This window comes from Pelecanus crispus, chromosome 2, assembly GCF_030463565.1.
Source record: "Pelecanus crispus isolate bPelCri1 chromosome 2, bPelCri1.pri, whole genome shotgun sequence".
Taxonomy (NCBI): Eukaryota; Metazoa; Chordata; class Aves; order Pelecaniformes; family Pelecanidae; genus Pelecanus; species Pelecanus crispus.
This window is the reverse complement of record NC_134644.1, coordinates 152,244,495-152,268,232: the sequence shown is the minus strand read 5'-3', so window position 1 is coordinate 152,268,232 and position 23,738 is coordinate 152,244,495. Positions and strand designations below refer to the sequence as shown.

Genomic DNA, 23,738 nt, shown 5'->3' with positions numbered 1-23,738 from the left:
TATAGAGGGGCAGAACCCATTTGTATTTCTGGAGTGACGGGGATCCCAACAGCTAACTGTACTGGAAGCTGAAGTGAGCCTAACTGGGAATGAGTGGCAAAAGCAGCCCATTGTGACTGGCCCAGATGCTCCGTGCATCCTTGGCATAGACTACCTCAGGAGAGGGTATTTCAAGGACCCAAAAGGGTACCGGTGGGCTTTTGGTATAGCTGCTTTGGAGACAGAGGAAATTAAACAGTTGTCCACCTTGCCCGGTCTCTCAGAGGACCCTTCGATTGTAGGGTTGCTGAAGGTTGAGGAACAACAGGTGCCGATTGCTACCACAACTGTGCACAGGCGGCAATATCGCACCAACCGAGACTCCCTGATTCCCATCCATAACCTGATTCGTCGACTGGAGAGCCAGGGAGTGATCAGCAAGACTCGCTCACCCTTTAACAGTCCCGTATGGCCAGTGCAAAAGTCTAATAGGGAGTGGAGACTAACAGTGGACTATCGTGGCCTGAACGAAGTTACACCGCCGCTGAGTGCTGCCGTGCCAGACATGCTAGAACTTCAATATGAACTGGAGTCAAAGGCAGCTAAGTGGTATGCCACAATTGATATTGCTAATGCATTTTTCTCCATCCCTTTGGCAGCAGAGTGCAGGCCCCAGTTTGTTTTTACCTGGAGGGGTGTTCAGTACACCTGGAACCGACTGCCCCAGGGGTGGAAGCACAGCCCCACCATTTGCCATGGACTGATCCAGACAGCACTGGAACAGGGTGAAGCTCCAGAACATCTGCAGTACATTGATGACATCATTGTGTGGGGCAACACAGCAGAAGACGTTTTTGAGAAGGGAAAGAAAATAGTCCAAATCCTTCTGAAGGCTGGTTTTGCCATAAAACAGAGTAAGCTCAAGGGACCTGCACAGGAGATCCAGTTTTTAGGAATAAAATGGCAAGATGGACGTCGTCAGATCCCAATGGATGTGATCAACAAAATAACAGCTATGTCCCCACCAACTAGCAAAAAGGAAACACAAGCTTTCTTAGGCGTTGTGGGGTTTTGGAGAATGCATACTCCAAATTACAGCCAGATCGTAAGCCCTCTCTATCAAGTGACCCGGAAGAAGAACGAATTCAAATGGGGCCCTGAGCAACAACAAGCCTTTGAACAAATTAAACGTGAGATAGTTCATGCAGTAGCCCTTGGGCCAGTCCGGGCAGGGCAGGATATTAAAAATGTGCTCTACACTGCAGCCGGGGAGAATGGCCCTACCTGGAGCCTCTGGCAGAAAGCACCAGGGGAGACTCGAGGTCGACCCCTAGGGTTTTGGAGTCGGGGATACAGAGGATCCGAAGCCCGCTATACTCCAACTGAGAAGGAGATACTGGCAGCATATGAAGGGGTTCGAGCTGCTTCAGAAGTGGTTGGTACTGAAGCACAGCTCCTGCTGGCACCCCGACTGCCGGTGTTGGGCTGGATGTTCAAAGGGAGGGTCCCCTCTACACATCATGCAGCTGATGCTACATGGAGTAAGTGGGTTGCATTGATCACACAACGGGCTCGAATAGGAAACCCCAGTTGCCCAGGAATCTTGGAAGTGATCATGGACTGGCCAGAAGGAAAAAACCTTAGAATATCACCAGAGGAGGAGGTGACACGTGCTGAAGAGGCCCCACTGTATAATAAATTGCCAGAAAATGAAAAGCAATATGCCCTGTTCACTGATGGGTCCTGTCGTCTTGTGGGAAAGCATCGGAGGTGGAAAGCTGCTGTGTGGAGTCCTATACGACAAGTCGCAGAAACTGCTGAAGGAGAAGGGGAGTCGAGTCAGTTTGCAGAGGTGAAAGCCATCCAGCTGGCTTTAGATATTGCTGAAAGAGAAAAGTGACCAGTCCTTTATCTCTATACTGACTCATGGATGGTGGCAAATGCCCTGTGGGGGTGGCTGCAGCAATGGAAGCAGAGCAACTGGCAGCGCAGAGGCAAACCAATCTGGGCTGCCGCATTGTGGCAAGATATTGCTGCCCGGGTAGAGAACCTGGTTGTAAAAGTTCGTCATGTAGATGCTCATGTACCTAAGAGTCGGGCCACTGAAGAACATCAAAACAACCAGCAAGTAGATCAGGCTGCTAAGATTGAAGTGGCTCAGGTGGATTTGGACTGGCAACATAAGGGTGAATTATTTATAGCTCGGTGGGCCCATGACGCCTCAGGCCATCAAGGAAGGGATGCAACGTATAAATGGGCTCGTGATCGAGGGGTGGACTTAACTATGGACAGTATTGCACAGGTTATTCATGAGTGTGAAACATGCGCTGCAATCAAGCAAGCCAAGCAGTTCAAGCCCCTTGGGTATAGTGAACGATGGCTGAAATATAAATATGGGGAGGCCTGGCAGATTGATTACATCACGCTCCCACAGACCCGCCAAGGCAAGCGCTATGTGCTCACCATGGTGGAAGCAACCACTGGATGGTTGGAAACATATCCCGTGCCCCATGCCACCGCCCGGAACACCATCCTGGGCCTTGAAAAGCAAGTCCTGTGGCAACATGGCACCCCAGAAAGAATTGAGTCAGACAACAGGACTCATTTCCGAAACAACCTCATAGACACCTGGGCCAAAGAGCACGGCATTGAGTGGGTGTATCACATCCCTTACCATGCACCAGCCTCCAGGAAAATTGAGCGATACAATGGATTGTTAAAGACTACCCTGAGAGCAATGGGTGGTGGGACGTTTAAACATTGGGATACGCATTTAGCAAAAGCCACCTGGTTAGTCAACACCAGGGGATCTGCCAATCGAGCTGGCCCTGCCCAATCAAAACTACGTACTGTAGAAGGAGATAAAGTTCCTGTAGTGCACATGAAAAATATGCTGGGGAAGACAGTCTGGGTTACTTCCCCCTCTGGCAAAGGCAAACCCATTCGTGGGATTGCTTTTGCTCAAGGACCTGGGTGCACTTAGTGGGTGATGCGAAAGGATGGGGAAGCCCAATGTGTACCTCAAGGGAATTTGATTTTGGGTGAAAATAGCCAATGAACTGAATTGTATAATATTAATTGCTTTATAATACTGTATGTTATCTCTTAACTATATGTTATCTCTTAACTGCATGTTAATATAATAATATAGTAGGTTAATATTAAGTATATAATACTATATATTATGATTGCTATATGCCGCATCAATGGTATTGCAGTAAGAATTGCCCAGCTTAATGAAAATGAACTTTGATGAAACCATGTTGGAATGAGAACTGACTTCAGCATGCAACAGTCCAACACTGCACACCACCTCTCCTGCTCTGAAAGACTGTGATGACAGATGGAACCCAAAGTCATGGGCTAAATGAACTCAATGGACATTTTAGAGAGATGGGCCATAGACGAAGGGAATGATATCTGTGTGTATATCAAGATAGGGAAAGCGGTGGTGATTAATTGGAACACATTGGAAAGGGGAGGGCCTGTGCATGACGTAGATGGTATAGAATAAGGGGTGGATACTGTCCTGGTTTCGGCTGGGATAGAGTTAATTTTCTTCCTAGCAGCAGGCATAGTGCTGTGTTTTGGATTTAGTAGGAGAAGAATGTTGATAACATGCTGATGTTTTTAGTTGTTGCTGAGTACTGCTTATGCTAGTCAAGGACTTTTCAGCTTCCCATGCTCTGCCAGGCGCACAAGAAACTGGGAGGGGGCGCAGCCAGAATAGTTGATCCAAACTGACCAAAGGGCTATTCCATACCATATGACGTCATGCTCAGTATATAAACTGGGGGGGGGTTGGCCAGGGAGCAGCGATTGCTGCTCGGGAACTGTCTGGGTATCGGTCGGCGGGTGGTGAGCAATTGCATTGTGCATCACTTGCTTCGTGTATCATTATTATTATTATCATTATTATACTGTTACTATTAGCATTACTATTTTACTTTATTTCAATTATTAAACTGTTCTTATCTCAACCCAGGAGTGTTTCTCACTCTTACTCCTCCGATTCTCTCCCCCATCCCATGGGGGTAGGGGGACTGAGCGAGCGGCTGCGTGGTGCTTAGTTGCTGGCTGGGGCTAAACCACGACAGTAACACTTTATCTTTAGAGTTTAGGTAGAATCCAGAAGACAAACCCATAAAAATCTTTTGCCCAGTGGTGTCTAGCTTAAAGATAGAAATCCAGTTTATGCCTTGTTATATGTTCTGTTTGTAATTTGGATCAGTTTTGTGATTGTATGAAAAAGACTGGAGACACCTCAGTCTGCAGAAGGGTTACTCTTTGCAGTGTTCTCCTACATGCTCCAGAATAGCTAATGTTCATTGTGGAACAGTAATGTTTGTAATTTAGCTGCTTGCAAGCTGGATTAAGCACAAAGAGGATTTGAATTCTGAACAATCTGACTGTTCTGTGCATAAATAATTTTTGAATGTGTACAGAGGTTCAGACTGTAAAAACATAATCCTGCTGGTTTGGGCTCTTAAGACTTCATGGGTTAAGAAGTCCTATCCTTTTAGAGTCCGCCCAGATACACCTTCATCTGGTCTTCCATGGTCTTTTGTTTACTGAATGATGTTCGTAAAAGTTGCATCTTTGATGTATTGGTATGGATGGCCTCAGTGGCATGAGCGTCCTGCATGAGTATATAGTATTCCTGTGTAATCTGGGAATTTGTTACCTCTGGTGTTTCAGAAGATTGGAAAGGCTTTGAAGCACTGTTTTGAGTTTTAAGTACTTGATGTTACAAAGCATGGTGTCAATAGAGCAACACTTACGTTCTCTCAAAATGCTGTCATCAATTAAAATCCATGGTCATGGAGCATGTGAATATTGGGACATCTTTGAGAAATACGCACTGGTAATTTGGCAGATTTTTTTGAGCACATGAAGTCAATTGCACTAAATTAATTGATCTGTGACACCAAAAATCTTGCCTTATGTAATGATTCAGATCTGAAGTAGTAAGAGAAGCAAAAAAGATTTCTGTCCTTTTACCTGCAAAAGCATCTGAAATTTTGAACATTTCTATTCTTTAGAATAAAGAGAATAAAGTGTGATAGTCATGAGCTTCTGTCAAAATGTTTGCCACCTTTTAGAAGTATTTAGATAATTCTTTGTTTTACACAAAAAATAATTGTTCACTTAGGCTTCAGGAGGTGGAATTTAGATACAGGAAAGAGGCTCAGATTTACTGATGCTCAGCCTGTGTTCCAGAAATAATTTGTTTCTGGAAAATTTGTGTTCGTGTACTTTTGGATGTATGCAACAACTTCATGATGTCTCCAAGAAGTGCTTGGTTAAAATCCTTCCGAAACCACTGTTGTGTTCTGTTTGTAGAATGGTGGGCAGGTAGATGGTGTCAAGTTCTAACATGTATGTTTCTCTCTGGGCACTTAATGATCTTGATAGAGTAACAGCCCTCCCCTGAGTGCTAAGATCTAAGATGACTGCTTGTGATTATTCCGATACCAGTAGACTGTACAGCCAGCATTTTACACACTGCTTTGTAAATATGGATTGTGTATGGTGCCAAAGCAACAAATGACCAGAGAGTGTGGCGAGAGTGCAAAAGTTCTTACATTGGGGCAGTCTTGAAAGAAATGAAGAAAGCAGAAGTCTGTTAGATGTACTCTTGGATTTAGTCATCTTTCTCCTTGGAATATATTATCTTCCAATCTCATTTCAATTTAAATCCTTCATGGGCTTAGAACAAAACTAAGCCTTTATTTCCTCCAAATCCGTCATTAGATGGAGGAGGTAATGATTATAAGATTATCTACCTAATGGAAGACTGATGGAGTGAAAAAGCCTGGCACTTGTTTTCTGTTGTCTGTATTGGTGAGAAATCTGATGGAGTCTTCTTTCAGTGTAGTTTAGAAAAGATAGGGGCTGAAATAAGCCTTTGTTACTGCTCACTGGTATCAGAGGAATAGAAGCTGGTTTTGTCCATCCCATGCACTTTGGGATATTCTACTCACTCACATTAGATTCTGGATCTCCTCTTCTGGAGTGGCTTAAATGGTATCTGGAACCACTGTTAGAACAAAAGGGTAGGGAACCTGGGTTGGAGTTGCTTTTTTCTTTGGCAGCTGCAGTTCATTTTGGTCTGAGGCTTTCCATTGGCAGTGTCCAAGCCCTCCCCAAACTGCTTCTGTTCATCACAGTTACCCTCAATCAGGTGTGACTTCTGTGTGTTACCAGTTTTGTAGTTCCTATGCCCAGAAAGCTTATCAAGTCCTAGGGATTTTGTGAAACCTAAATTTGGATTGAATAGTTTGTTCTTTAACTTGTACTTTGTATTGTACTATTTCAGTCAGTCACTTGAACTTTTTATTTTTTGTTTGATTTCTTGGCTGAGATTGAAGCCTTCCAATGAGAAGGATAAGCTGAAAGAGCTCAGGCTGGGTATAGTCCCAGAAGAATTACCTAATCCCTATTAGGAATCTGGTTTTAATCCTTCAAAGCTGAATATTTTAAAAATTGTGTCAGTATTTCTTTGGAAGTGGTCATTTGAGAGTAGAGGTAGAAGCCTTTTCTGTGATATTAAAATTTCTTCCATTTCAACAAGGAGATTAGATAAGAAATAAAAAATGTATTTTCCCTCGTCTGCTGCTGCTGTGTCTTGAGAGGGAATACGGTGATTCTGGAGAGGGAAAGATTCTACAGATTACGAGTGGATCCAGACAGGTTTGCTTCTGAAAGGCTCAAGTGCTGGTAGTCAGCTCTGTTATTTTTAGAGGCTACTCAGCCTATCATTAATGTGATTTTAAATGAACAACTGTAAGAGGGAATGGGGAAGGAGAAGCAGGGCTTAGGACCTTTTGAGGAAGGGACTTCAGCTGAATGTTTTCTGCCAATCAGTGTGCTTTGACATTGTGGTTTAAAGGAGTGTGGCAGTGGGCTAATAGTAAGGGTAAAGGAGATAAACTGAAGGGTGAACATACTTATCAGTTCATTTTTTCTTCCATTAAAAAGAAAGATCAGATCTCATTATCCTGTAGTTGAAAATACTCTAAAAAGGTATTTTGCTTTTGGGAAAAAAAATCTTTAAACTTCCATTTTTGTTGCTTGCTTTTTTCGTTCATTTCATTCTGTTCAACTTAGTCCTAATAAGGCAAACATTGTTTATGTAGTTCTGTAAAATGCTTGTTTCTAATTGATAAAACTTTTGCATTAGCAATATGAACAGTGAAAGTACATTAGTTCTGTAAGCTAAAGTGTCTAAATCCTTTAAGCTCTTGCATTTTATTTTTGTTAATGTATTTTTCAATGAATGCAATAATTTCAATTAAAGAGGAATGTTGATGTTGCTTATATTTCTTGTTTAGTGCCAGCCCATTATACCACATCTCTGCTTTGGAGCTTTCTATGTACAATTACTATCAGGTGTTTCACTCAAGCTTGTACTTCCTTGCTTCATCAATGGATAGTTTTATTTTCTTTTTGTGTAACAGTCAATAGCTGTAGTAGTAACTGTTTAACTAAAGAACTGCATTTTAGTTACCGTTTGAAGAGGTGAATTTCTTCTCAACCAAATCTTAATAAACATATTTTCCAGTTTTTAAAGATACATTGCTTTCTTCTTGAACCACAAAATGGGAAAGAAAAAAATATTTGGCATGTGGACTCTGGAAGAGTCACCATAGAGTTCCAGCACTTTAAAAACTGTCAGCATTTCTTTGAACACATGAAAAGTGATGTAAGTGAAAAGTGATGTAGGTGATAACACTAAGAGCAGCCAGAAAGCATGTAGAAGAAAACTTCTAGTTATAGAGATAGGATATGGTAAATATTTGGGGATTGTGCCTTTTCTTAAGGTGTGTTTCTTCCCCCCACCCCCCTGATTATAATTTTGAAACTTCATAAACAAGATTTCATATGCCCTGCTAGACACTGACCATTTTGAATCTTCTGTTTGCAGAAGCAGCCCTAATTTACAAAGCTTTTGTAGCAACATTTAGGCGTTCTAAAAAAAAAAAAAAAAAAAAATTCTACATGTCAGACTAGAAGCTGTGGTTGAACCATTGGTATATGATTTCAGCTTACAAGTTAGTCTGATTACCTTAAAAACATCTAAATGTGCCTTGATTAAATTTTTTGACCTAAATTAAATTTGTCTAGAGTGTTGTCTTGCGAGTCTCAATAGAAATCTATCTTTGTATAGTCTAGACCAGAGTTAATGTTCGTGAACCTTTTGACTAGGTCTGAATTCTGAAATTTTTGGGTGGTATTCTTACAGCCATTCGTGATGCTCTACCACTAGAACTAGGAACTCTGCTACTAGAGTGAAATTTCAGCATACGGGGAGCAAGTGCTCTGACTCTATCCACAATAATCTTTGTTACAAAAAATATGCTAATACTTTCATATTTGTCAATATATCCTTTTCTCTAGCACACTTGATAGGCTGCACCTAGCTAGAGAAATCAGGAGAAAACATGGAAATGCCTGGATTTTTATTACCTACAATATCTTGAAAATTTGAGACACGGTTTTTATTGTCGGGGACCTTTTAGATAAAGTTGATTACATCTAGATCTTTAATATTGCTTTGTAAGCACTTTCTGTGGAGAAGCTATTAAGAAATTAGGGCCTAATCAAGATTGACTGTTGCTTGTATCTAGTTTTGATCAAGACTGAGAGCATACTGAGATCTTATTTCTACTCAAAATTAAAACATTGTCTGTCCTTCTCCCTGCCCCCTTCCCTCTTAGCTTTGTTTTCCTTTTGAGAAAATTATGGTCTCAACTGGAAACTCAAAGGGCCTTGCTGTTTGGTGATAGGATAAGATGTTTCTATATCAAGGAAACCTATTTTGACAGTTCCAATTAGATATGCATGGCAGCAACTCTAAAGAGAGGCTTACAGTCTCAGAAGTGACTGTGTCAGTGTGGGGTTGAATAACTTCCATTTCCTTGGGGGGCAGAGAAAGACACAGATGCATGAAGTATGTCTGGATAGACTTGTCTGTATCCTTCAGTCCTAAGGGACTGAGTGGAGAACTTTATCATCGAGTGCAAGGAACAGGTAATAATAGACTCATAAACCAATACTTCTTTTTTCCACTATTCACAGTCATCTTGAGGAATGAGCACTTAAGACTCTGTAACAGAGGCTTTAAAAATTCATAGATGGGGGGGGGGGTGATTTCCTTTTTCTTGTAGTGCAAGAGCTAACGGACACTTAAATAAGAGCCTCAGTGTAGATATTTTTTGTTGAATTGTTAGCTAATGTTTGGAACCCATTGCCACGAGAATAGTGTTTATTTCTAAAAGTGATTGGACAAATTAGTAAGAGAAGGGTCTATCCAGGCTATTAAACATGAAGTTGTCCTGCTGTTTCCAGTGGGTAGAAGCTGGAATGATACCGGAGAAGTATCAGTAGGAGCTTCTCTAGTCGGTTGGTATTGGTTCCTGTTGGACATAGGATGTTGAAATGGAGGGACCTTTGATCTGATTCAGGATGCCTATGAAGTCATTAAGAAATCCAAGTTTTTCAGGTTTCAGTAATTTTAGCGAAACAACAAGGCTACAAATGACCAAGAGCTGTAGAATTTTATCACTGATTATTGTAAACTTTTTCATTTTCTTGACAAAGGCCTGGTTTATTTTGAAGCAAATCAACCTAAACAGTTTCTATTCAATGCTTTTGGTAAAACTGTAATGTGTTCTGCTTCTAGGTGCTAAAAGTGGATGGTGCTTATGTTGCTGTGAAATTTCCAGGCACCTCCAGTAATGCAAACTGTCAGAGCAGTTCTAATTCAGATCCTGATCCTTCTTCTCTTCTCCAAGACTGTAGGCTGCTCAGAATAGATGAACTGCAGGTATGTCTTTGTGAAACACTGAGAAAACAATCAGTATTCTGTGTGTGCTTAATTCATCTTAAAATTTTATGTGTGTTTTCAGGTCGTAAAAACTGGTGGAACTCCAAAAGTTCCTGACTGTTTTCAAAGGACACCTAAAAAGCTGTGTATTCCTGAAAAAACAGAGATCCTCGCAGTAAATGTAGATTCAAAAGGTAAGGAGGAGTTAGCCTGTACAATACTCTGTTGGATCCTTTATTACCTGTCTCTCTTCCTACTGGAAAACAACTACTGTCAAACTAACATAAACAGTTGTTTCCATTGATATTAGTAATTCGTTAAAAGTGCTTTAGTTAGGAGTTCTTCTACTAGATGCCATCAGTAAAAGACATTAACTTTTTTCTTTGTGTACCTTTGAAGGAGTGCATGCTGTTCTGAAAACTGGGAACTGGGTTCGATACTGCATATTTGACCTTGCCACAGGAAAGGCTGAACAGGAAAATAATTTCCCTACTAGCAGCATTGCGTTCCTGGGTCAGAATGAGAGAAGTGTTGCTATTTTTACAGCTGGACAGGTTTGTGGTTTTGTATCTCAATTGTTTGACCTCACTGCACTTCACTTTCGTCATCTTTGATATGAAGGCTCTGAAAACAGCCTTTTGTAAGGCTTTTCCAAAGACTGGCAAAAAAAAAAAAATAGTTGTTCAAATGGGTTATGAAAGACTTGCTGCTACCATTAATGTTTTGAAGGCATGAGGGGGACTAACAGTCTAACTCACTTAAGCACTTTTAATAATCTTACTCAAATTCTACCTTGAATAAAAAGTAAAAAAGGGGGAAAAAAACTTGACAGAGTAGTTCCTGTGTTAGTGTAAACTTGTTATCCAGCTGTATTTTGGAATTGGGTCAGATGAAAATCCACTCTTGAGAATAAATGGAAATATTAAAAAAAAAAGTCTGTATTTGATACTAAAAATGATATATCGAGGTTTTGTGCAACTCTTTCTACTATCCAGTGTTAAGTATCTTATTTTATCTGACTATACAGCTTGATTACACTGTGCAGGCATCCACAAGGAGGGCTGACAAAAAATACCAAAACTGTTTTAGTAACTTCCACAAACAAGATATACTTTGCTTAGGATAGTTGAAGGAAACGTTTTTGGTAAAGAAATTAATTTGAATGTTTCATTTCAATATATTCAACTTTCTTGGGAGCATTTAAGTAAGCTAAAAGTACAGGTACTATATGTTTCATTGGTAATGTTTCGTAATGAATGTATTTCATAAAGAAGATGCTTTTAACAGTATTTACTATGTTAAGCACATTTCAAGCATTTGAGAAAAGGAATCTGATATGCTGTGCCACTTGTAATGGTAGGAGACAATGGCGTAAATGAGAATTTTAGGTAAACTGTTGTCATTGTTGGCAGTCAAGCAGAACGGAACCTTTTGGGGAGAGTAATATTTGTAAGTTGTGGAGATTTAATGATAAAACTTTTTTCCCAAATGTAGGAATCTCCTATTATTCTTAGAGATGGAAATGGTACAATCTATCCAATGGCAAAAGATTGTATGGGTGGGATACGAGACCCTGACTGGCTTGATCTTCCACCTATTAGTAGTCTTGGAATGGGTGTTCATTCCTTAACAAATCTTCCTGCTAACTCGACCATCAAAAAGAAAGCTGCTATTATCATTATGGCTGTTGAGGTAAAATATTTTCTTTATTACAGAATTACGTGCTTTTTTTTCCTCTTGCTTTTATAAAGTTATGCTTAAAGCAGCTGCGTGCTTTGATACCAATTTGTATTTTCAGTATTTCAAAGAAACGAATTTCAACGGAAGATTCTTTTAGAAACATGAAAGAACAAACAAATTTACACAGAATAGTGAAAGTTGTGAATTTAGATATCATACTTGTATAAACCTGTCAGTGATTTGGTGCAGTTTAGTTAGATCTGCTGTGTGCTGCACTGCCACCAGGAGATATTGTGTACCTGATAGACTGAGATTCATTTCACAGTAGAGTATTCCATCACTGTGGAAAAGCTTGTTATATACGGGGTGAGCCTCCCAGACCTTCAACAGCTTCTATTTGTTCACTTCTCAGCGTGTATATCGCTTGTTTAAAACAGATATGTAAGAGCTAGTTAATGTAGACCTCTCAGTTTTTTCAGTTGTACCACTTTTCCCATGTTACATGTAGCCATGAAATAGAAGTAATCTTAAGAACCCAGCTATGAAGCCAAAGGCATGCTTTTGTGAGCCTGTAGCTTCTGCTGCTTAAGCCTCTCCTTTCCTTTAACTCGTCTGTGCCTGAATGCATGCTGTTTTCTGTTTTTAACAGTGCTATAATTGAGATGATGCGTATTCTCAACAGTTCCTGCACTGACTTCCAGCCAATGTCCTAGATTTAAACCTTTCTGTTAATTTCAAAAATGGACAACTTAGAAGTACTTGGGAAACTTGTATGTCTGCCTCTGGTATTTTAAATTGTTAAAATATTTTATTCTTTTGAGTACAGAAACAAACTTTAATGCAGCACATTCTCCGATGTGACTATGAAGCTTGCAGACAATACCTGATGAATCTTGAACAAGCAGTTGTCTTGGATCAGAATCCACAAATGCTGCAGACGTTCCTTGGCCATAGATGTGATGGAAACCGCAATATTCTGCATGCTTGTGTGTCTGTATGCTTTCCAACCAGCAACAAAGAAACAAAAGAGGAAGAGGGTGAGCTCAAAAATACAATGAAAATACTTTGAAAATGAACTTTTTATGCATTTTCAAGAACATTTGAAATAAAGGCTGCATTCTTCATATACAGGTATCTTAAAATTTAGCACCTAAAATGTGTCCTAGCCTTTCAAAGGTGCTGAGACAAGATTTATATTACTCTCATAAGGATTTATAAGAATTCAATAGTTAAGAAAACTAAGCTATTTTTACTGATTGTAAAAGACAAACTTTCGACATCCACATGTTAATTTTAGATGAAAACAAATTTTTTTTCACTTTTATATTACTAGTATCCCCATTATATCCCTAGTAAACTTGTAAGAGAAACGGTATTTAAATATTTTTCAAGTGTTATAGTATATGTTAATGCCTCCAATAAGAAATGCTACTTTCAGTTGACGTATTAAGAAACGTAAAAGAATGACCTTCTGTTAATGCCAGTTACTGGCACCATTTAAAAATGTCTATTAAATATTGTTATGTAAAAAGTATGTTAACAGAACAAGGTTGCTATGTCAAGCACTCAAAAATTAGGAAATGCCAGAATTAAGTTCACCCATGTTCTATACATGGGTATGCGTTGTGAAATGGTCTTTAATTACACCGTCATACTATTTTTTCCACAGGACTACCTCATTCAGTGCACAAGATGGACGGTGCTCACCGAATGGGTAGCTATTCAATATTTCTTTTTATCCTCATCATTCAGTGTGTGGCCCCATTCCTTACTTACTGCACACCATACAAACCCTGCACTGAATAATGAATGAACTTCCTTGTGGGATTTTTGTATGGTGCTGTCATTGAATTTTAGTCATTTATAGACCTTAACTGTTCCTCATATCCCTATTTATAAAATGGGGGTAATGCTGCAGCTTTCTCATCTCTTGAAGGTATTACAGCTTTAAGTTTTTCTGTATTCAGAGCTATTAACTAATTTTGAGGGTTCTGTTGGAGAAGCCTAGGGCCTGATCTCATTTTTTTGAGTAGGTGTTATTTCAAAACACTTTATTCTAGAGCTGGATTAATAGTAGTTTTAGTTGTTCTGTGAATGTTAATTGTTTCTGTGAGTCAGGCACCTTTTAGGTGTCCAGAAATGAGTAAACTGTATTACAATCATCTGTTAAAACTTGTTTCACAAAGTTCTGTGTGCTCTTAGATGTGGCAGAAACAGGTTCCAGTTCTCCAAAGTGATGTTCAGTGGCATTAAACACAAGACTGTGCTTCCCCCTCTCCTTGCCAAGCTGTTGCTGCCTTACTACAGGTCTTCCAAATGTTGCAGCAAACAAGGCATAAACAGCTTGCTCATTGTACAACCCTTCATCTTTAGTGTGTCGTCCATCCTGTGCACTGATTGAGGCAGGGGTCGTCTTGTGGGGGCGGGGAACAAAAGAACCCAAAACAAAAAACCAACCCAAACCAACCAAACAAAACACAACTGTGTAACTGAAGATTGGTTTACTGTAAGCACACAAGGAAGCTGAAATAAGGATGCATGGGCAAACTTAATCTGACTTTTCCTAATTTGAGTGCTTGTCTTTGCAACCTTGCATTTTTTCAGTAACTTCATTTGGATGTAATTTAACTTTCTGAAAAATGAGAAACGTGAACCCGATAGACTTTTAACACCCCTCTGCCTCTCTCTTTCCCCTCACAAAAATTGTTTTAAAAGGAGATTCATATCTTTAGATTCAAATCACATTCACCTTCCACTGTAACTGTTAGCAATGGGTATTAGGACAAGCTTATTTTCTGTGCATCATCTGGAGGGCAGTGGTGACTACTGTTACTGTCTGTAAGTTATACAGCCATCTGTTGTTAAACTGTAAAAGAAGTGTGATTTAGGAGTAAAGGCTTCAATTCAAGACTCCAGATACGATGTTCCTTAACACTTACAGAACATATTGTCCCTTCCCAGCTAGTACCTGCCTGAGATCCTTCACTCTTTTTCATATAGATTCCTCCTTGAGTGCTGGAAAGGGAATATTGAGGGCAGGGATAAGCTTTTTTTGTTCTCAGATCTTGTGCCTAGTTTTGCCAGGAGCGCTGGATAAATGCATTGCAGGACAAGCAGCCCCAGATGTGCAAAACTGGGGGAAGGCTGCTCTGTTTCTCTCTGATTTGATATCTCCTCAGTCTCACCAAAAGAAAGGATCTTGGAAAAGACAGGTCCAAAGGAAATGTCCAAAGCATGTGAAATCATTAAGGAGTTATGATACTAAATGCTCTGTTTTGGGGCCAGCCTTGTTTAATATCTTTATCAATGATCTGGATGAGGGGATTGAGTGCACCCTCAGTAAGTTTGCAGACGACACCAAACTGGGTGGGAGTGTCGATCTGCTGGAGGGTAGGATGGCCCTGCAGAGGGACCTGGACAGGCTGGACCGATGGGCCGAGGCCAACTGTATGAGGTTTAACAAGGCCAAGTGCCGGGTCCTGCACTTCGGTCACAACAACCCCATGCAACGCTACAGGCTTGGGGAGGAGTGGCTGGAAAGCTGCCTGGCCAGAAAGGACCTGGGGGTGTTGGTCAACAGCCGGCTGAACATGAGCCAGCAGTGTGCCCAGGTGGCCAAGAAGGCCGACAGCATCCTGGCTTGTATCAGGAATAGTGTGGCCAGCAGGAGCAGGGAGGTGATTGTGCCCCTGTACTCAGCGCTGGTGAGGCCGCACCTGGAATACTGTGTCCAGTTTTGGGCCCCTCACTACAAGAAAGACATTGAGGTGCTGGAGCGTGTCCAGAGAAGGGCAACAAGGCTGGTGAAGGGTCTGGAGCACAGGCCTTATGAGGAGCGGCTGAGGGAACTGAGGTTGTTTAGTCTGGAGAAGAGGAGGCTGAGGGGAGACCTTATCACGCACTACAACTACCTGAAAGGAGGTTGTAGTGAGGTGGGTGTTGGTCTCTTCTCCCATGTAGTTAGCGATAGGACAAGAGGAAATGGGCTTAAGCTGCAGCAGGGGAGGTTTAGGTTGGAAATTAGGAAAAATTTCTTTACGGAAAGGGTAGTCAAGAATTGGAACAGGCTGCCCAGAGAGGTGGTGGAGTCCCCATCCCTGGAGGCGTTCAAAAAACAGGTAGATGTGGCACTTTGGGACATGGTTTAGTCTAGTCTACCCTTGATTGGTTTAGTGTGGACTTGGTAGTGTAGGTTAATGGTTGGACTGGATGATCTTAAAGGTCTTTTCCAACCTAAACGATTCTATGATTCTATAAATTTCAGATAACTTTACTGAGCACCTACAAACTGAGGGTTTTTTTCTAGAGAATTGTGACAGGTTTCATTAGACAACAGAACAGCAAATCACACACAGAGCCAGGGTATTTACAATAGATGGGTCTCCAAAAATTAATACTAACTTCATAAGTAGAACAGCAAAAATTCAGTTACAGTTTACTGTGGGACCAAGGATAGGTGAAATCTCTGTTGCAGAGAATGGTTGTGTTGCTTTCTGTTGCTTGAGGGATCACTCTGAAGAGCTGTGACACCCTGTGTGAGGGGTCCAGAAGTACTGTGGGATGCATCACGAGTTAAGAGAACTACTGGATCTTAGAAAGTACAGCACAAATACAATGGCAATTCATTTACAACTACAGGTCAACTAGTATAGAACTCTGGGCACAAGAGCAATATTCTGCTAAGTGCTTGATAGTCATCTGCTGTGGGTAGTAGGTGATTTTTGTCTAAGAACCCTGCACATGCTTGAGAACAAGCAAAACCTAAGATCTTTGCTACTTCACATAGTGATGAGTAGAAAGATCTAAAGAATAGACATATAATAAAAGCTGACAAACACCACTGAACTACCTTATTCTACGAACTCAAAGGTATTAATAGTACATTGTTGTTTTAAAAAAAAAAAGGGAATTATCCAGGTCTTAGTACTGTCAGTGGAGAAAATATGCGTGCAGAGGATGGTGACTGTCAGTTTGAAAAGCCTTTAAATGGAAAGTGAGCACTAGCCATACAAACTTTGAAACATGTCCTGAAAGAACGATCGGAGTCACTTCAAGGAATTCCCCCCCCCCCGAAATACACCTGTTCCTTCTAGTTTGTACCAAAAATTGTCTTTCTCTCTGTTGAAAGGAAAATTGCCCCTCTCCTGGTCTGTATCATGCTGAAAGTTATTTCTCTTTCAGTTCTTTCTGGATCCATGGCCGTAGTGATTCATAATTTGCTGTGTAGTGGCTATGCAATCTTTAATAGTCAGTAGCTCCTAAAGAAGCAATGACTGTTACTCTATGCAAACCTTGTACAGCTGACTTTACTGCTTTATCTGTGTATTTATCTTGCACGTAAATAAATCTACATTAGGTCTTTGATTCAGGTGGCTGCTTCAAGTTGTACTGTAACTGTACAGCTAGGCAATTTTTTATATTCTGTATAGCACTTGGCACAATTCGGTCCTCATTATGACTAGGACCTTTACGTGTTACAGTGCTTAGGGTTTTAGACGTTAGAAGAAATGCTCATTCTTTCTGATGTAAACTGATTGTGCTACCTTATTATATACCTTATTTTACTCATAACACAATTAGTTTTCCTAAGCATGCTCATAAGTAGAGTGTGTATCTTAGAGGCCCACAGCTTTGCGTTGTTGTTCATAGTTGCTCATTGTAAGGTTTGTTTTTTGGTTGTTTGTTTTTTTTTTTTTTGCTGTGATCTGGGTTTTTTTTTGTTGTTGTTGTTGTCATTACTTTTGAAGCCTTGACTCAGCAAGTGTCTGGAATCAGCTATGGGATAGGTCCTTGTCTCTTAATGATACTGAAAGCTTGTTCTGGAATTCGGGTGCCTTGAATTTCCTTCCTTGATGACCTTTTAGAAATTAAAACCAGTCAGAATCATGGTTAAGCTCATCCAAAATAAAAATTTGTATGTGAACCTGCTCTGTCCCTCTAAATCTTTTACAAAAAAAAAAAAAAAATCTTAAAAAATACAAATGCAAGGAACATTTTATGATTAGTGACATTTCATACTTTATATTCCTTCCTTATAATTTTCTGAGGTGAAATTTTGGCACTAACGCTTTTCTTAATTTTTCAGAAGCAGAGCGGTCTGAAAGGAATACATTTGCTGAAAGGCTCTCAGCTGTGGAAGCTATTGCGAATGCAATCTCCGTTGTGTCAAGTAATGGTCCAGGAAATCGGGCAGGATCATCAAGCAGCAGAAGGTAAACTGACTAATGCTTTCTTCTTGTTTTCTGTATGCTAATTTCCATATTAGTTACCAGTCTCTTTAATCCTTTCCTTCAGTCTAGTTTAAGAACGGGCTCTATTGCTAGTTTGAAGTCAGATTTCACTTCTTCAAACACCAAACTAGAGCTCTAGCGGTTTTTTGGAAGCCTTTTCTGGTGTGAGAACTAATGGTGGCATATTTCTAAACTAACTCTGTTTTCTGGGACTGGGGCATTGTCTCCTCAGTTGTAAAGTGGAAATGCTCCTCCTTGTGGGGAAAGGGAATTTGAGGATAAGCTCTAGTGTTCTTTACCAAGGAGAATTAAGCATTGTGGAAGGTACTATAATAGCGCCCAGGCTTCTTCTTTTAAGAGAATTTCTGAGGGAGGTGGTCACTTTACACAGATAAGTAACACCGAGATCAACATAACACCAGTGGGGAAGAACTTCAGTTGATTCTTTTTATTGTAAGCAATCATTGTTGTAGTGGGATTCCTTTGTATTGAGGTGGCTCTAAAGGATAGGTTTCTGACCCTGACAGAATCCTAATTTCTGATGACAAATATTTATGTTCTTCCTCTTTCCATGATGGTAACTGAGTGGTGCTCATGTCAAGGGAATTTGATGGTATCTGTACTGAGTTCTAGTCAGTTCAGAACACTCTGGATGAGGGCATAGTACATTTTTTTTACTTAGCTCTGAAGTCAAAGCAACTGATATGAAATGATGTCTTTATCTTTCCCAAGCTACAGTCCTCATCACCATGATCTTTTTGATATCAGAGATAAGGGTAAGGGTTGAAGCTTCCCTCCCACATTCTGTAGGAGACATTAGTATTAAAAGGAAGTATCTTTTAAAAAAAACAAACAAACAAACCACCTTTATGTTTGTACCTCTTTGTATCACACTGGGTTCTTTGGCTTCTGCCTTATTCCTACCACCTTTCCCTCTAGAGTAAGATGTTACAGAATTTCTTGAAATCCTTTACTGACCGTCCTCAGTAAAGTAGTATTTTCATGTTAAATAACTTTAAACAAATAACTTCTTTCAAAAAAAATGTTTTTCAAGCCCCATGTTTATTCTTTCGTTAACCTCTTCTTGCAGTTAGATTTTAAAAAACAGCAGCAACAAGACCAAATCCTTGCAGAAGCGTAATACCCCTGGCAATGAGTTTGGGGTAAAAGGAATGTCAAATAGTGGTAATAACACCCATCAGCTGCTGCTCCCTGCAAGAGGCAGTGCTGTAGTGACTAGGGATGCGTTCTGGGCTCAGATCTGTCTTGATACGTTGCTGGCTGGCTCTTCTTCCAAGGTCATTATATTCTATTGCAACAAAATGCAATACAGGAATGAAAAATACCTCTTTGCTCTTCTTTGTGCTGAAAAAAAAGAGAGATAAGACGAGTTTGGTTTCCTTTTTCAGTGTGAAATTCTGCTTTAAAATGTTCTAATTGAAAATGAAATAGTATTTTTACATTCATTTTGTATTCAGTTTGAGATTAAGGGAAATGATGAGAAGATCCTTGAGAGCTGCTGGATTGGGCAGACATGAAGCTGGTGCTTCATCAAGTGATCACCAGGACCCGGTTTCTCCACCAATAGCTCCTCCCAGCTGGGTTCCAGATCCTCCTTCAATGGATCCGGGTAAGTCTGCTCATGTATCACTTTAGACTGTAGAATGAGAGATTTAATAAAGGAACCAATGGCTTTTAAGGTGAATCACTTAGATTTCAGCATGAGACTAAATACCTAATGTCATTGAGGTAGCAAGAGGTCATTGAGCTAGCTTTAAGAGTTTACTGAAGATTTAACAGCTGTTTTTAAATCCAGTATGTGTCTTTCTAACACTGGTGTCAAAATTCTGTGAAGTGTGTTTTGTAACGTTGAGTTACATTACTAATCTAGGAATGTGGCCGTTTGTAGGAAAGAGTACCAATTAAATGCAGAAAACCTGCAGTGTGTTAGACATTGCAGAAAGAGCATGTTGTTAGGGATGTTTTTATGTATTGATATACATCCTGCTGTTCTGTTTACTGAAAGATGGTGACATTGATTTTATCCTGGCCCCCGCTGTGGGATCTCTTACCACAGCAGCGACTGGCACCGGCCAAGGACCTAGCACCTCCACCATACCAGGTGAGGACATACTGCTTATCTGATTATGCTTTAGAAGGAAAATGATCTCAAAAGCTGTCTTTGCTTGCACAGACTTTCCGCATATGAAAATGCCTCTTATCAGATGAAGATGGGATTGAAGCAGAATTTCACAAGTGTGCAGAAAGTAAATGAAGCACCATGCTGTGTTTTATTTAAAAATTATTTTTACCTGGGGAATGACAAATATGTAAAAATGTGGTAATCAGTATGAAATTGGGATTACTGTCTGTATTTCAGAATGTAATTTGGAACTCAAATTTACAGTACTTCAGTGAAATGTTGCTGAAACTGGCAAACCACTGAATACTCAAGCTACTGATTAATCACCCCAGTGAAACATTGAATTACTTGCTTTTAATAGGTAGACATTTTTTGAGGAAAAACTGTTTCTCTGCAGTTTTTTTTTTCCTCCCCCTCATTACAGGTCCTTCTACTGAACCATCTGTAGTGGAATCAAAGGATCGGAAGGCAAATGCTCATTTCATACTGAAATTACTGTGCGATAGTGTTGTTTTACAACCTTATCTTCGAGAATTGCTGTCAGCTAAGTAAGGATTTTCATATGAATTCTCACTATCCTTTGTAATGTTATATCACCTGAAATTTCTTACATAGAAGCCTTTTTAAAAAGGTTATTTTAAGGTGCATTAGTTACAATGGAGAATGTTAGAATATTGGCTGTATTTGTGTCCTGCCATCCCTTAAAATTAAGTCTATTTCACAGAGGTAAAACAAATGAAAGAGTGCTTATCCACTCTGTAGTTTTTCTGTTTGCACAAGATTAGCAGTGCTAAGTTTTCATATATTTGTTTCCTACCTGTTCTGTTATTAAAAAAAAAAAAAAATTCAGTGTGTTTTAACTTGTCTGTTGTTTTTTTCCCTAGGGATGCAAGAGGCATGACACCATTTATGTCAGCAGTTAGTGGCCGGGCATATCCTGCTGCAATTACAATTCTAGAAACTGCACAGAAAATTGCTAAAGGTATACCAGTTTCAGTAATTATTAGCATGTGATTTCCTTCTAAAGTTTGGCATGTGTGCAGATTCATTATTAACAGTGCTTTTTCGTGTGTGAAATTACATGTGCTTGAGCAACTGGTGATGGTGATAAACACCTCTTTCCAAAACACTGTATATTGCTGCATGTTTTGGAAATCTTGCTATTATGAACTATCTTCCTTTTTTGTATTACGATAGATTTCTATTAATATTATTGCTTTTGTGTTCTTTATAGTCATTTCAGCATTTCATTGCTTTACAAACATCAGTGGATTAAGGTACTATTTTTCAGTAGCACAAAGGTATCACCTGAAACTTCTTTCTTTGAATCGGAGAAAACCAATATGATAAAGCAGTATGCCAAGCTAGATCCTGTTCCTTAAAAGACTTCTATATCAACACATGTTTTGTGACTCTCTTTTGATGTTGGTATTTAATTGTTTAAGAGAAATATGTGAAGCTGAACTTAAGGAGAAACTTAAGTAGATTAGAACTGTGGTGTGACAAGGTCTGTAGGACTGTATGTATTCCTGATAAGAATATTGCCCGTACATTATTTTTTAATCCTTCAAAATGGTGATCCACTGAATTGATGAGAATATCAGTGAATTTAAAACTGCAGAAGAGTTGGTGGTTGTATTTTTCCGTCAGGAGTTTGCAGCAGCTTCTGTAAGAAATATCTGTAACATGACAAGCAGAAAACTTTCTCAAAAAACTGTGACAGAGACTTTATTCAAACTTCTAATTCTGTATGGGATCTTGTAATGGCAAACATCTGTCAAGTATGGGTTCTGTTGGTGGGGTTTTTTTACTGTTTGGGGGTTGTTTTTGACACTGGTATTCTATTGTTCTTTTAGCTGAAGCAACTTCCAGTGAAAAAGAAGATGATGTGTTTATGGGAATGGTTTGTCCTTCTGGTACAAATCCAGATGACTCTCCTTTGTATGTTTTGTGTTGTAATGATACATGCAGTTTTACGTGGACTGGTGCAGAACATATTAACCAAGTAAGGCGCTTTTTTTTTTTTTTTTTTTTTTTTCTCTCTCCAGTAAATAGGAATGTGTGTCAACCACGTATTGTATTAGTCTACTAATCTAATTTTTAAATTATTAAAGTTGCATTGTTTTAATTACTGTAACTTTTAAGTCTGGTATAGTTTTTGCCTCCCCTAATAGCTTTGTGCTCTCAAAGCTGGCTGTGTTGGTCAGAATATGGCTGTTTATGGGTGTGGTTTTTTCCCCTCTGGCTAGCTTTGGCAAAAATTTTGCTGGAAACAGCTCTTTGAAAACACTGAATATTCTAACTATCAACAAAGTTTCCCTTTCTAGAATTTATTTACTTCAAAGTCAGGGCATCAGTTTGAACAAGTGCAATTTTATGGTAACCTGAAATGCTGTGATATTGCAAGTGCTGTAGGGAGAAAACTATGCATAATGTTTTTGGTAAATTTTTTTTAGGATATATTTGAATGCCGAACATGTGGCCTATTGGAATCTCTTTGTTGTTGCACAGAATGCGCAAGGGTCTGTCACAAGGGACATGACTGCAAGTAAGTATTGTGTTCTGTTTCTTATACTTAAATCAATATTTTGTGGTTTCATTTGTTTACTGACAGTTAATATTTTTTATTTCCTTGGTTGAAGTGTTCAGATATTAGAGAACAGAAGATTAATAAAATATTTAAAATATCTCCTTTCCCTTCTGCTTTGTAAGATTTGTTTTATGGTTCAGAATTGAAAGAGTAACCTGAAGCAGTCTTGTACTTTTCAGTTTGTAGAATTTAGAGGAAATGAGTAGTTCTAACACCCTCAAAGTCCTTAATATTCTAAGATTAATATATCTAAATAATACTATGTTTTCATTTTGGGTGCCTCCAGGAGTTTTCTGAAGCCAGTGAATCCTGATGACAGATCATTCTTGTAAACTTTCAGAAAGAAGTGTAGCATATTAATCTCTAAGATCAACTATAATAAAGGGAAAAAATGAGCAAGCAGTCAAATGAACAGTCAAGATGTCTCTGATCAGCCTGGCCAAAGCTTTGAAGCTGCAGATGTTTTGTCCCACCGTTACAGGGTGTAAATGTTACAGTATTAATATCCTAGCTATAATAGGCTAACAGATACAAATATAAAGATATTCTCAGCATTGTAACAATTACTGAGATTTTACTGCATGTTGTGAGGATTTCCAACGTAACTTTCTTGGCTGGAGGCTATTTTGGGGAAGAATAAATGGTCTTGGATGAGTTTTACTGAGGCACTATAAAAAGATCTATAATGAAACTGCCCTCTTAAAATGAGTGTAGGAAACAAGAATAGCAAATGTCAAGTGTTGCCACATATAAACTCTGCATTTGTCTTTTAAGCTAGGTTTTGGTATCTTGCTACTATAATAAACAAAAAAACTCTAGCAGGAATCTTAATGTTATATACACTGACACCCTCAGCCTGTGTAGAAAATATTTGGTGTATTACTGAACAGTGTTGCAGCTCACCTTTTCTATTTCTTGTAGGCTCAAACGAACATCTCCAACAGCCTACTGTGATTGCTGGGAAAAGTGCAAGTGTAAAACACTAATTGCTGGACAAAAGTCTGCTCGCCTTGATCTCCTTTACCGCTTGCTTACCACCACGAATCTTGTTACCATGCCAAACAGCAGGCAAGTTCATATTTGCAATGACGAGGGCAGAATCATTTTTATTATTTTTGAATATGTGGTATATCATATCTCCACTAATCAATTTTTCATTACAGGGGAGAACATCTGCTGCTGTTTTTAGTACAGACAGTTGCCAGACAAACTGTGGAACACTGCCAGTACAGACCACCTAGAATTAGGGAAGATCGTAATCGTAAAACTGCAAATCCTGAAGGTAAG

At 39.4% G+C, this 23,738-nt stretch overlaps 1 protein-coding gene across 17 annotated transcripts in view; it reads left to right on the top strand.

Moving 5' to 3' along the window:
* UBR5 (ubiquitin protein ligase E3 component n-recognin 5) overlaps positions 1-23,738 on the top strand; it is a 97,287-nt gene that overhangs the window by 50,802 nt on the left and 22,747 nt on the right. For 13 of the 17 annotated variants that reach the window (XM_075706115.1, XM_075706117.1, XM_075706116.1 and 10 more), the window contains 15 exons: positions 9,665-9,808; positions 9,891-10,002; positions 10,208-10,362; positions 11,303-11,500; positions 12,315-12,525; positions 13,158-13,202; positions 17,574-17,700; positions 19,197-19,348; positions 19,745-19,840; positions 20,286-20,409; positions 20,746-20,843; positions 21,718-21,866; positions 22,318-22,409; positions 23,373-23,519; positions 23,615-23,733. In XM_075706115.1, the coding sequence (XP_075562230.1) occupies positions 9,665-9,808; positions 9,891-10,002; positions 10,208-10,362; positions 11,303-11,500; positions 12,315-12,525; positions 13,158-13,202; positions 17,574-17,700; positions 19,197-19,348; positions 19,745-19,840; positions 20,286-20,409; positions 20,746-20,843; positions 21,718-21,866; positions 22,318-22,409; positions 23,373-23,519; positions 23,615-23,733 (1,969 nt within the window). The remainder of the gene's footprint in view (positions 1-9,664; positions 9,809-9,890; positions 10,003-10,207; positions 10,363-11,302; positions 11,501-12,314; positions 12,526-13,157; positions 13,203-17,573; positions 17,701-19,196; positions 19,349-19,744; positions 19,841-20,285; positions 20,410-20,745; positions 20,844-21,717; positions 21,867-22,317; positions 22,410-23,372; positions 23,520-23,614; positions 23,734-23,738) is intronic. The other 4 variants (XM_075706113.1, XM_075706112.1, XM_075706110.1 and 1 more) reach the window with 2 other exon arrangements.